General features: G+C 26.2%; 3 protein-coding genes across 8 annotated transcripts in view; 1 reads left to right on the top strand and 2 right to left on the bottom strand.

The window, feature by feature from the left end:
* The window catches only part of LOC126900003 (dynein axonemal heavy chain 7), a 37,540-nt gene extending 36,441 nt beyond the window's left edge, over positions 1-1,099 (bottom strand). Inside the window, exon 1 of the mRNA XM_050675339.1 lies at positions 645-1,099. Coding sequence (XP_050531296.1) covers positions 645-779 — 135 coding nt within the window. The 5' untranslated portion in view covers positions 780-1,099. The remainder of the gene's footprint in view (positions 1-644) is intronic.
* Positions 1-8,007, top strand: part of LOC126900001 (uncharacterized) — a 45,541-nt gene extending 37,534 nt beyond the window's left edge. For 3 of the 5 annotated variants that reach the window (XM_050675334.1, XM_050675335.1, XM_050675336.1), the window contains exons 2-4: positions 5,043-5,200; positions 5,794-6,100; positions 6,371-8,007. In XM_050675334.1, coding sequence (XP_050531291.1) covers positions 5,043-5,200; positions 5,794-6,100; positions 6,371-7,853 — 1,948 coding nt within the window. In that variant the 3' untranslated portion in view covers positions 7,854-8,007. Of the gene's footprint in view, positions 1-2,696; positions 3,048-4,887; positions 4,906-5,042; positions 5,201-5,793; positions 6,101-6,370 lie in introns of those variants that run through there. The other 2 variants (XM_050675338.1, XM_050675337.1) reach the window with 2 other exon arrangements.
* A 5,164-nt stretch (positions 8,008-13,171) lies between these two features.
* Positions 13,172-14,736, bottom strand: part of LOC126897545 (alpha-tocopherol transfer protein-like) — a 22,426-nt gene continuing 20,861 nt past the window's right edge. For both annotated transcript variants that reach the window (XM_050671234.1, XM_050671233.1), the window contains one exon: positions 13,172-13,348. In XM_050671234.1, the coding sequence (XP_050527191.1) occupies positions 13,299-13,348 (50 nt within the window). In that variant the 3' untranslated portion in view covers positions 13,172-13,298. The remainder of the gene's footprint in view (positions 13,349-14,736) is intronic.

Here is a 14,736-nt window from a genome sequence, read left to right as displayed (position 1 = left end):
GTTATCGAAATGTCTACTAAAAAATCAGAAATCTCCGTTATTTTGCGAGATCGTATTATTTTTTTAAGATCTCAAGGATGGAGCTACCGAGAAATTGGAAATTTAGTAAAAATAAACTTTTCTACAGTACGTTGGATAATAAAACGTTATGAAGAAACTGGTCATATTAATAATAAACAGCGAACGGGACGTCCTAAAATATTTTCTGAAAGAGAAAAACGTGAAATTGCGAACGAAATTCGAAAAAATCCTACAATAAGTGCTCCAGAGTTGGNGACTATGTAATTTTTTAACACAAAAAAGCTAATTAAATAAACTAGACCACTTTATATTTAAAGTTTTTAGTTATTCAACAGATTTATTTGATCTATTTATTTATATTTGATATGAAATATAAATATTCGAAATCAAAAATTTTTTTTAAAAATTTATTACTCAGTGCATTGTGTAAAGATGCGTTTTTTTTAATTTTTTTCATAAAAATTTATTTTTTAAAACCAACTTTAGCTTATAACCTGCAAGGTTCATGACAATTGCCAAGTGATATGCAATTAAATAAATAAACATAAATTTTTTCTGAAGTGCGTCCTATTTTCCCATACTTTTATAACTAATGCTTCTATCTAAAAATTATAATTAATTACCATTTTATTTAAAGTTTCCGTAAAATCTGTGTTGGAGATTTTTGATTTTTTGGTATATTTATGCTTTATTCTATCCATAATTATACGCTTTCGGGCTGATAACTCACTTGGTGTCAAATTACTTTTTGTCGCCATTTTTGACTAAAAAAATGTTCAACTTTTTTTATTCTTTAATTTACATTTTTTAGGAATAATATTAAAAATTAACCTAGTGATTTATGAATTTTAACAGAAATTTACCATTTTATTAATTAATAAAAATAAAAATATAAAGTAAACAAAGAACATAGAAACAGTTAGATCGATTATCTCTGTGTTACCAATAGTAACTGAATGTCCATTTAGTTTAATATAATTTATGTAAACAAATATTTAGATATTTTTTAAAATGCTAGTTTCAAAGATAAGGATTAATATAATTTTTTGAAGTTAAACTTTAACACATAATTAATAATGATTGAAAATGTTTAAATGCGAATAAAAGTGTAAATTTAAACTACACGTGATTGTGCGACCACAAAAATAAATAATTATTTCTATCTTTAAATTACAATCAATAATTCATTGAATGTATTTAATCCATTCATAATCATTAAATTTGTTTTTTCATTATTGCAATTGCCTCTTTAAAAATTATTACTTTGACTTCTTGGCTTAGTGTTGATAATTTATAATATAATTATCTGGCTTTTATTCAAGAACTAATAAGTTATGAAAAATTGTTTATTAGATTTTTGTAATTCGTATATAGAAAAAAATAGGCGCCAATAATGATAGAATTTTGGGAGGTGCAAAATTAATTTCCCCAGCTTCAATAATATTTCGATATAATCATAATTGTGCTATTGATACTTTTAGTTGTTTTAGTTAGTTAAAGTACCTTATTTGTGCCTATATTATTATATAGAAAAAGATGTTTTCTTCGTGTATCAAAAACTATGAGCAAGTTTTACTGGAAAGGCTTTTTTTTATGGAATTTTGAAATTTTGATTTATATAACACAACACTGAGCTCTTTAAAAAAAATTATGAAATTGGTATTACATCTTTTGAAAAATAGCCATATAACTAACTTATTATAATAATTGTACGTTAATTACGACTCTAAAAAATGTTGCTATAATATATTAATAATTAAATTTTAATTTCACTATGTTACTATTAATCAATATTTTTTCGCAAGATTTGCGGAGTTTCTAACTCTGTCAAACATATTCTCACAAATTTTCAAAAGTACGAACATTAAAGAGAGGCACATGGGATACCTCATCACCTCTGCCAATCTCTGAAACAAGACCTTAATTCTGTAAGAAAGATGACAAAATTCCTCAAGGCTTCCGAACTATTTGACTTAATATAACATCTGTATAACTTGTGTGCTAGTGACCAACTTTTATTCACTCTCATTGTTAACCTAATCTAATTGTTTAAATAGCTAGTTCATTGTGATATACACTGGAAATGCATGTAATCACAGCCAATTGTCTTTATTGCTGCAGCCTCTATTTCAATAAAAAAAAATATATTTTTTTCCCCATGACTATATTTTTGTATCATTGTACTTTTTTTATTATATCATTTTTATTTATTTATTATATTTGTATTTTTGATTTAAAGTAAATCCAAAAATTATTGCTTTCGTTTAATTTAATTATATCATTAATTCAAAAAATATCAATAAAAATATTCAGTTATCATAAGTAAAAATTAAACATTCACGGACTTGTCATATTTTAAAACTTGTTTGTACTAAAAAATATATTTTATAAAAAAAAAAATAGATAAATTTCCAATTTATATTATAGAGTAAAGTATACATATATTGGCACCTTTATTTTTAAGTTACAAATAGTATTTGTCAGTATTAAATCAATATTTTAATTTGAGCAAAATTCTAAATCACATAGTCTGATTAATTATTAAAAAATAAAAAGCATTTCAAAACTAACTCAGCATCTTATAAAGAGAAAGTAGTTTAAAATGAGTCAATAACTGTATAATTTACTATATGTGTTTGTATAATTTATTTAGAAAACGTATGTATTTTTGTTAGGATTTAAAGGAGATTAACTTCATTAATATTGTCGTAGTCTTCACGTGTTATAAAACTGGTGCTATATAATTGAAATTTTTATTGATTGTTCGTTTTTCGCATCTAAATTAAATTCGGCAGTCATGATTTTGCTTTTCACTGTCCCGAGTTACCGTGGTAGTCATGGTAACGTGCAAAGCCGGCGTCTGAAGGGCGCAGATGCGACGATGCTGCACCCGGAAATTTAGGGTTACTGCCAGCAAATAAAATGCAGTTCTATTCTAAACAACATTGGCGTTGGCAGTTACCAAGAATTACACGCTCGTTCGATTGACTCAAGCTTTTTTATCAGTGCCAAAATTAATAACTTAGGTAAAACAAGTTTTATACATTTTGATATATGTTAGTTACATTAGTTTAAAAAGATACTGACCTAGTAAGACACTTATATTTGTATATTGCACTCTGACAACCTGTAGACAACAATCACGTGCTCTGGTCGCTTTAGAACGGATATTGGCGAATGAAATTAATTTTCTTAACCTTTGTTGATCTATGAAGAGCAATGTTCAAACGGGATTTGAAACATAGATTTTAAACGTCAATTCTTGTACCGTGTTCAGTACTTGTAAACCGTATTTTTCAGTGTTGTTAAAATTTGTTGTTTAAAATTACATTGATCTTATAGGACGTTTTAAAAATTTGAGATTGTTTACTTATATTTTAAATACGTTTTTTTTTTTTACAAACATATTTTTGTATAATCTGTTATTTATTGATTATGTACATTTAGTAAAGCCATGTAAAACTGTCTATGTTTTATACAATTTTATCAGATACATTATTGATAGGTAGTGGCACACTTGGGATTTTAGAATGTAGAGTGATACTTAGGATTTTTTATTCTCAGTGTTAGTTTTTTAAGTTTTTATTGTAATATCAAATAATATTATTGAAAAAATGTAAAATATTTTTCACGTAATTATACGACTGAAAGAAGATAATATACAAAAAATTAAATATATAATGCGTAAAAGTTTTCAAAAATATTTTTATAAATAACTGACCAGTTAAGATTTCTGAACAAATATAACTTAAATAATAGTACGTACTATATTAAGGGATGTTAATTTTGTATATTTTTTTTAATTTTTAATTATAATACGTTGAATAGACTACCTCAACTATATAATTTGATAGGTTAATAAGTAATTGAGCCCTTTGATATTTGTTATTATATGTAGCTACATTTTTAGAATTTCTTCAAAACTATATTTAATATTAAAACAGTTCAATTATGTACCAGATAGTAATGCTGTAATATTAATATTCTTTAATATCAAATAAATAAATGTTTTATTTACTAGGAACATAACATTTTAGTATGTCAATAGCTTGCAAAATATTCGGACTTGATGCATTTTAATAATTGATATTTTAAAAGTACATATAAATTTAAGTTTTAAAGAGATCTAGTGAAAATTCGGACATTTTTTTTAATATTATATTAGCTCTTCATCGAAGTTAATACCGGTTTTTGCGTCACTGGACACAATTCTATGGACTCGATTCAAAGGAGATATTGGACATAGAAACTAAAAATGATACGATTTTCGGTGAAAATTACCGATTTTTAAGTGTATTACAAAGAAACGAACATCTTAATAACTCAAAACCAAATCAAATTATAGATTTTTTATGTACTCTGTAGTAAAAAAGAAAAGACTTTCCAACGGCTAATCTTTTATGAGTAATACGCCTCTAAAGTCGTAAATAAGGTAATTTTCGGCGAAAATGTTAAATTTTTTGTTTAAAATCCATATTAGTCACGTAAAAAAATGTGCCGCAATGAAGTATAAAAGTAATCGTATAAAAAAATTTCACAAATATAGCGATATTTCTACAGATGGATTGCTTACTACGTAAAAATAGTTACTTTAGCTTTACACATATTAATATAACTTTTTATTTTTATCAATTTCTAGAAAAGTATAATGGGCTGTACAAAATAAAAAATAAAAATAATAAGAATATTGCTCGTTTAGAGTATAATCGTAAAGTCGTAATAAGATATATGAAATTATATTGCGGAAACCATAATAATAGTTATTAAAATAAAATTTCATAAATTTCACATAATACTTAAACAATATATAAATACGTAAAAAACACTAAATAGCCATGCCATTTTTAGGACGACAGCTGAATTGGTATGAATAGTCGAGATAATGTTAGGTATCGTTCCATTAAGTTATTGACACTTTTTATAGTGACTTGTTTAAAAATTTGCATAAAATAAAGCATTCCCCGTTTATATATATATAATTGTATAATATCCAATGTCCTAATATAAACATTTTTTTTTAGGTCAATGATAGAAAAGTCTAAACTTTTTTTACTTCCAAAGTCAATTTTTTTTTGGATCTTTTTGCTTACGTTTATATCGTTGGTGTTTGGTTACTATTCTATATTAAGTTTGAACGAAAATATTGTACAGCTTGAACAAAATAAGTTAGTAAAATTAAGTAAGTTGTTTTACATACCATTTATAATGTATTACATTTAATGTCATAACGTTTATCTGTTGTCAAATTTTACTATTTCAATAATAAATTATTTAAGTATAACTCATAAAACTTCACTACGTAAATAGTATTAAAAATAAAATATAGTTTTAGTATACTAACCAAATAAGACATATACCCACTAATTACACATACAGGGTGTTCAGTAAGTAAGGAAACGGGATTCTATAGTTCTCATTGTATGTTAAAAATGACCTGTTTCCTTATTTTTTGAATACCCTCTATATGCATTCATGGCATTATAGCGTAAAAATGTATACTGAGTGATAAACAAAAGAGTTTGAGACTACATGAGAGGGGATTTCTTGGTCATACTAAACCAAAATATTGGTAAATATAATCAAAACATAATTATAAGCTTTTAAACCTATGGTACAATTTAGAAAACATTAAATCCTCCATTATTAACTCGGTAACAATTCTAAAACAGTTTTATTGATAATACATAATTACTAAGTTTTCTATTTTCTTTATATAGACAATACTAGATAGTTGAAAAATATTATTTATTATTACTTGTTTTTTTTTCTTAGAAAATGAAGGTTACGTAATCAAAACTTCAGGATGCCGAATACCTGAAATGTTTGTGACAGGTCCATTAGTAGATCGATTTTTGAAAACGGATGATAATATCGATGTAAAATGTGATTTTAAATCACAAGAATTAAGTGGTTTTCAGTTGATTACTTCAAATCTAACTACAATATCGTTAAATTACACTCTATTAAAGACGTTAAATATCACCAAAAGTGATCCAACATTCAATTGTTACTATTCTTCAATAAGCAGATTTCCGCTTACAAATGATGACAGTGATAAAAATTTTGACAATAAAGTAAAGTAAGCCGTCATTTTTCAACCTTGAAACGATACTGTAAAAGTATTAGTTTTATTTAGTTTAGTGCTATTTTTAAAGTATGTCCGCATGAATATCCGCTCCTCCTGGACTCGACTATGTGTCAAAATATCACATTTTGATTACAAAAAAGAATATTCAAATACCTTATTTCGTCTCTTTAATACCAATTAATACCGGCACTGGATATTGTAGCACTCAATGTAAAATAATTTTTTTACTTATTAACTTAATATCATTTTTTTTTTTTATAGAATTGGTCCAAAAATAAAATTGGTTGATAGTATCATTATACAAGATGAATTTGTAAAAACATGGTGCACTCGTAACTCAGTTACAGTGTATACCGATTATCATGGATTTTTCACACCGAAGTCATCTCAAAATAATTATGTGATTACTAAAACAACTAAGTATAAAAAGTCAATCAGTGTACTCATTTTGGGTCTCGATGCAGTTTCCAGATTGAATTTTCACCGCCAAATGCCAAAAACTGCCACTTTTTTATCTGAATTAGACACCGTAGAAATGTTGGGGTATAACAAAGTTGAAGATAACACATTTCTGAATTTAGTACCTGTACTTAGTGGTTTTTCAGTTGAAGAACTAACAAAAAAATGCCATTTAAACCAAACTGATTTCTTTGACAAATGTAATTTTATTTGGAACGAATTCAGTCGTGCAGGCTTTGAAACAGCGTTTGGAGAGGATTCACCATTTATTGGAGCATTTAATTATCTTAAATATGGTTTTCGTCGACAACCTACTGATAGATATATTCGACCCCTAATGATAGCTTCTGAAAAAGATATTGGACACAATTTTCCTTTAAATACATTTTTATGTACTGGGTCACGTTTGAGCATAGCGTTTTTATTAGACTACGTGCGTAAGTATGTACAATCGACTGCAGACAAGCTCTCCATGGGCTTTTTTTGGTCTACCAGTCTGACGCATGACTACTTGAATTTGCCAAAATATGGTGATCAACTGCTAAAAAATTTTTTCGATTCGATGAACCAATCGGGTTACTTGAATCGAATGGTAGTCATATTGATGAGCGACCATGGTCTAAGATGGGGATCATTCCGGGAAACTTACCAGGGCTACTTAGAGGATAGATTACCCATGTTAAATTTCATTATACCAAAATGGTTCCGTGAAGAATACCCAAAAGCCATGGAAAACCTTCAACATAACACCATTAAATTAACCACGCCGTATGATTTACACAAAACTCTCCTAGAGTTTATCAATTTAGATGGACTTAAAGACGAATCGGTGGAAGAACGCCAAAATTCTGATATAATGAGCAGTAGTCTATTCTTAAAAGTTTCTGATAACAGGACTTGCGAATCGTCCGGTATACCGAAACACTATTGTGCATGTCACAACAAGGTAACTTCTCTTCGGGTAAAGGATTCAATCGTACTTAAAGCTGTAGACACTATTCTGAGTTATATTAATACCAAATTAAGTGATTATCCATTGTGCGCAAAACTAAAAGTGCTCGAGGTGTTATCAGCTTCTGAGGAATCGGGAAATAATGATAAGCTTAAAGATTATGTTATTCAAATTACTACTACTCCAGGAAAAGCAATATTTGAGGCTACTATTAGACATACAGAAAATAAATTCCAAATGGTTGGTTCAATAAGTAGGCTTAATTTATATGGTGACCAAAGTACATGCGTCAATGATGCTGCATTAAAACTTTTGTGTTATTGTTTAAGATGAGCGAGTTATCACTTAAATGTGAGATTTTTAAGTATCATAAAATGATTAAGATTCAACTTATGGAAACAAATGATGATACAAACTTCTATTTAACAATAAAATTTGATGATTAATAAAATTGCACAAAAAATAATACGTTTTGTTTGTTAGGGCAATTAATTTTCTATAGTGAATTTCTCAAAGTAATTTTATGCTAATCTTGCTAACAATAAAATAATTTTATTGCACCTCGAATATTAATATTCGAATNTATAAAATTGCACAAAAAATAACACGTTTTGTTTGTTAGGGCAATTAATTTTCTATTGTAGTGAATTTCTCAAAGTAATTTTATGCTAATCTTGCTAACAATAAAATAATTTTATTGCACCTCGAATATTAATATTCGAATATTTATCTCTCGAATAAAAAAATTCTGTATAATACGAATAAGTATAAATTGAGAACTTACAAATGAAATGCTTAACAAAATATCAAATTTTACCATGTGCCTTAAAATTTGGCAACTGTGCTTTAGATGTACTATTAGTTGATACGTGTAAATAAGACAAGACAGACTGAGTATAGTAATTGTGATAAACAATTAAATTTAACAATGGTTTAGTGTACAAAATTATCACAGTTAGAATTTTTTTTTAAAAATGACGTATAATAGTTACTTTTTAATTTATTTTCGTTAAAAATGTTTGACTCCAAATGTAAAAAAAGCGAACAATACGCAACATCTAAAATGTAAATGTGTAAATAAAAAGAAATGGTTTTCTTTTTAATTTTGTAATGTAAAAAGTAAAATTTCACTTAGCAGTAATAAAATTATTATTAAAGTAAAATAATTACAAAATGTTATACTGTGATGATAAATGTTTTTATTAATTTGTTATTTTCTGTTAGATTTAATATTTAAACGGATTAATACAATAGTGTATTCAAATATATGTATTATTTTAATAACATTTTTATTTTATATTCAATTTAAATACAATCAAACAAAATTATTTACACAATCGAATTAAATGGAAAGGGCCTTTACAATGGTGTTACGTAATAATCTAAATCTTTATCAATCATATAATCTTAATTATTTGTAAATTGTTATTAATATTCAATAGACATAATAAATTAAAAATAAAATATTTATTAAATATTCTTAGCATTATCCAAGATTTTATTACGTTGTTTTTTATTTAACTTATCTCTTTACGACTCTTCTCTTTCATTATATCAACTTATACCTATGTCGTCACAATATTGCTATTTTATATGATATGAGCTTCTTTTAACATTTTGACTACAACTTCTAAGGAAGAAAGAAAATATATTTCTTTGGCGTTATATTAGTAACAGCGGCACATCTAGAATACATTTTTTTGTGATTTAATTTTTCTTCCACTCTAAAAAAATATTTTTATACTGCAGTAGATATAATTTTATACATTTTTTAAATACTGCATCCCCCTAATATTCCCATAGTTGCACCACCGACTGGTGTCCACTATGTTCGATCCCGTCGACTGTAATGAATTATTATTAAATACTTCTATTTTTATTTAACTTGCAAAATTTTAATGTTTATTAATTTTTATGTTTATAACCCAGTTGATTATTTCGTTTCATATAGTGGCATTGTATACAGAAATATATCTCATTACTATATAGTAGAACAAAATCACTCCTGGAACAATCTACATCTTACTCAACGCACAAATATAAAAAATATATATATAATTAGTGATAAAATTTATTGCCTGTATTACCTGTAAAAAAATGTGATGTTGATTATTTTTGTAATCAAGGCTGCAATGCAGTAGAACCTGTTAACTGAAGTACCACTCAGGAGTACAGGTTTCAGTTTAACAAAAAAACGTATTTTAAGCATATTTTATTAGAAATTTTATATAAAAATGTTTATATAAAAGTANCCATATAGTGGCATTGTATACAGAAATATATCTCATTACTATATAGTAGAACAAAATCACTCCTGGAACAATCTACATCTTCTCAACGCACAAATATAAAATATATATATATAATTAGTGATAAAATTTATTGCCTGTATTACCTGTAAAAAATGTGATGTTGATTATTTTTGTAATCAAGGCTGCAATGCAGTAGAACCTGTTAACTGAAGTACCACTCAGGAGTACTTCAATCAACAGGTTTCAGTTTAACAAAAAAACGTATTTTAAGCATATTTTATTAGAAATTTTATATAAAAATGTTTATATAAAAGTACCATTGATCATAGTTTTACTATCAAAACTTTGATAATCTTCTAGATAGAACTGTTTTTGTTTTGTTAGTTATTAACAAAGCTGAAATATCAGTACAGTGAGATCCTGACAGAGTGGGGACGTGGTATAGTTAAGACAAGTATAAATAATATCTGTTAATGTTTAACTATGTAATAAAATACTTATAGAGTTTTGATTCATGCAATCATAATATGTCATTTTTTAACAGTATATTTTCAAAATTAGTCATTTTACTTATGCCGAATGAGGCCTTAGTAATTTGTTATGTTTTAAATATTCCTGTTCATTGTTTGGTTTACTGAATTTATTTTTCTTGAGTAAAATACTCACCACCAACCCATCTCTACCACAAATATCACATGTTCTTTCTTTTCTCTGTTCTTTTACAAATTTAAAGCCTTCGCAATCTGACAGAGATGTTAAATGTCTAATGCTGCCATCAGGTCTTCGAACATTAAGTGTACCCTTTTTCATAAAAATGTCAATTGACTTGTTTAACCCCAAAGTTGTTATAAATGAATCTTGAGCAATTTTATTGACTCCTTTAGGGGTTAGTGTTGTTTGACCACTTTGGGTAGTATACAATGTTCTTTTACTGTCACTTGTGTCTAAGGGTATTGTAAGGCGCCATTGAGAGAAAATTTCAGTGTTGGATGTACCCATCATGGTGTCATTAAGTACAGGTATTATTGTTTGTTCAGATTTCTCATAAGTATTGAATGAATTTTCTTCAGCTAAAAGATCAAATAGAAGGACTACATCATAATTATAATTCAAATTACTCATTTTCATATATGTATTATTATTAAAACCACAATTTTGAAATAAGAATTATATAAGAAATTCTGTACATTAATTAATTAATTTATATTTCTTGGTTGAATCAGAGACTTAATTAATAATAAAAATATCAACTATTTCATATTTGTATTTGTATATAATCTGTTTCAAAGTGTAGATGTTACTAGAGGTTTTAATAATTTATTTATATAAAATGTAAATTATGAACCAAATTATAATTTTTATTTGGGATTACATTGTCTTACTGGTCAAGAAATAAGTTTGTTAAAGAAAGCTGAGTAGCGTACATGAACAAGAAGACCATTCATTATTGGATAATATTGTCTGTGTAGCCTGTTTAGGTTTACTGATATTTATGTATTCATGTAAAATGAATTTTCTATTTTTAATTTCTGTGTTGCTACTATTGTTATTATGTACATCATTTTTTTTTTGGCATTCATCATCATTTTTCGCTACAGACGTTTTTATTTCAGCTGAATGGACACGGTGATACAAAGACTGCATGCCATCGGTTGGAATTAAGACATAAAAACGACTAACTTTTGGACCCGAATTTGTTTTGGGCATATTAAAATTAACTTAATAGTTTAATCAAATTTTAATTGGAAATTTCGATATTCTATAAAATTATCATTGTATTTATTAGATTATTTAATTAGTCAGAAATTAACAAATAGTCATGTAACTATAGTCACGCATACCAATTATGGTGACTAGGGGTATACAACTCCCTTTACTTCCTAGTTACATCAATATGTTTATCGGATTAAAAAAAAATTCTTTCTTTGATGAACAGTTTTTTTTTTTGACCTCCATCTCAAAAAAGAGATGGAGGAGTGTTATGAAATGCGTATGAGGTCGGCTGATATAAGCGTGGATGATGTGGGAGATCGTATCAAGTGGAATTTTATGATAAGGGTGGCCAACCCCTAATAGTTGGGAATTAAAGCGAGGAAATATAAGATGAGGTTCATTAGCTACGATTAATATCTCGTGAGTTTTTTGATTGCTGTAAGAATAATCTGTACATTCCCTGTATACTTTAGTACATTGAGTGGTGCAATTTATAAAAGTTTTTTCATATTCCTTATATATTTGGCTGCATTGTTTTTATTTGGCTAGCTTCATCTGCATTCTGTTTATTTATAATATTTTAGGCTGAAATTTTATGTCTTTTTACTATCTAATTTAACTGATCAATCTTTTACCGTTTGGGAGACATAATTGATTTGGTAGTTAGGTGTCGATGGATTCATTTTTTTTTTTTTAAAGATTTAACACAGTAAAATTAAATTTAGCTAGCAGCTTAAGCATCTGAAATACGATTTTATGCACATACGCATGATAGATACACAGTCAAATTTTTATATTTATTACCCTTTAAAACTCCATTAAGACATTTTATTNGTCTGCATTCTGTTTATTTATAATATTTTAGGCTGAAATTTTACGTCTTTTTACTATCTAATTTAACTGATCAATCTTTTACCGTTTGGGAGACATAATTGATTTGGTAGTTAGGTGTCGATGGATTCATTTTTTTTTTTTTAAAGATTTAACACAGTAAAATTAAATTTAGCTAGCAGCTTAAGCATCTGAAATAAGATTTTATGCACATACGCATGATAGATACACAGTCAAATTTTTATATTTATTACCCTTTAAAACTCCATTAAGACATTTTATTCCAAAAAAATCAATTATTTTATAGCAAAAAAAAATTTATAAGGTAAATATTTATATATTCAACCTAAAAATAAATTTCAAGTAATATTACTGGGAAAATATATATGTTTANATAAGGTTAATATTTATATATTCAACCTAAAAATAAATTTCAAGTAATATTACTGGGAAAATATATATTTTTAATTAAAAACAAGGCAATTATTGCTACTAAATGAGAATTTAATAAACATAATTTTTTTGATAGTAAAAATAACAAATATTTTTAATTTATTACAACCAAAAACAAATTTCATTGCATGTATTTTAAGATAATATTATTAACAATACATCATTGATTAATGAATTTACATAAACATAAGTTTATAAATGGTAATAACCAATTTAAGGTTAAGTTTTTAATGGACATATCCATTTTACAAAATAAATTTAACTTTTCTAAATTTTTTATATAAATTAATATAATTGCAGGAACTCGTTTGAGTATACTATTACTGTAGTTTTAATTACCGTCTCCACCATTGTATTATTTCTAATTAATCAATATAGTAAAAAAGAGCAAGACAGTAAACCTACATTTAAGTAAAAATATAACATTTGTAATAATTATAGTTACACAAGTTATGTGTAACAATTTGATGTTTTACAAGACGATAAATATAAAACCAGGAAAGGAATTACTTATAATTAAAATATATTATTATCGTTCACGACAGTTCTCACTCATATTGAATCCCAAACTGAGCATTTCTGAAAATAAAATAAAATGAAGTATTTAAGCATTTATTTTTTGATAATTAAATAAAAAGTGAAACAATATTGGACGGAGAAAAATGTGTATTATTAACTTCTATAATGCGATAATTCAATTTTTTTCAACAAATGGCTTGCAAACAATTCAATTTTACGCCAAATGAACAAATATTGCAATCATAAATAAAATGAAGAATGAATTTCTTGATTAAATGGTCCACTATTCCAGAATGTATTTTTTTTAGTAAATTCTTTATACTATATACATAGTAAAATTCTTTATATATTTATAGTGAATTCATTGATGGGGTTGTATGAGTTAATATACAGGACAGAATCTTTAACAATTTTTAAATTATAATATGACGAAGAAAATCTTTTAATAGAATTAGTTCTTAAGTTACTCTATAATTCAAAAATAATGGTTGATATTTATCTCAAATTAAAAGTCATTACGAAAAGGTTTTTAACAAATCCCAGAGATCTAAGGTGACTAGTTATATTATATTAAACTACTGTAGATGAACCACACAAATACAGTATGATACTTTTTACTCAATTAATTAAAAAATGAAAACAATACTGACATATGTATAGTGTTCAGTAAACAGGGCAACATTTCAGATGTTACAAACAATGAAAACAATAGAAACCCATTTCCTTACTTAAAGAACACTATACATATTTTAATTTCTTTTAATTACATATATTTTTCAATTTATTAACATAAAATATTTTTTATGTTCATCTTTAATACATTATAAAGGGTGTCAACGTTATTTTTTCAAATAACACCATAAGTGATTAACATGTTTATTTATTACAGAATTATCTAATTTAAAATATTACTAATAAATAATATTTGGACCAGTATTTCAGAAATTATAAAAATCATAAATACATGATTAGAAGTGAGGCGTAGTTATTGATAATGTGGTTTTATTAATTAGATAATTATCAAATAAATAAGTTTGGTTATTATATAGGGTGATTTTTTTATCATAACCCACTCAATTACTTGCANTATGTTATCATTTAAAAAAATGAAATTGATATGAATAAAGTTATAATAAAAAAAGGATAATTATATAAAAACTTCATCAATTGATAAATTAAGAAAGTATGCAACTAAAAAAAAAACGGTAGCACAGTGGGGTCGCGGCATAGTAGAGACATTGCATAGTAGGGTCCAGTATAGATTTAATCTGACAGTGATTAAAATCACTATCATAAGAAACGCTTCGATGCAAATCTGTAGATAGTGTTTAATTTTAAAAAATTGATGGATAATTGCAAAAGCAACATCAACTTCTATTAAAATAAAATACAAAACCCATAATTATCATACAAAAATAGTATATTTTTCAATATGGTAGCCATTTGCG

This window comes from Daktulosphaira vitifoliae, unplaced genomic scaffold (genome assembly GCF_025091365.1).
Source record: "Daktulosphaira vitifoliae isolate Bord-2020 unplaced genomic scaffold, ASM2509136v1 Scaffold_2, whole genome shotgun sequence".
NCBI lineage: Eukaryota > Metazoa > Arthropoda > Insecta > Hemiptera > Phylloxeridae > Daktulosphaira > Daktulosphaira vitifoliae.
The sequence above is the reverse complement of the archived record's forward strand: the minus strand, read 5'-3'. Positions and strand labels throughout refer to the sequence as shown.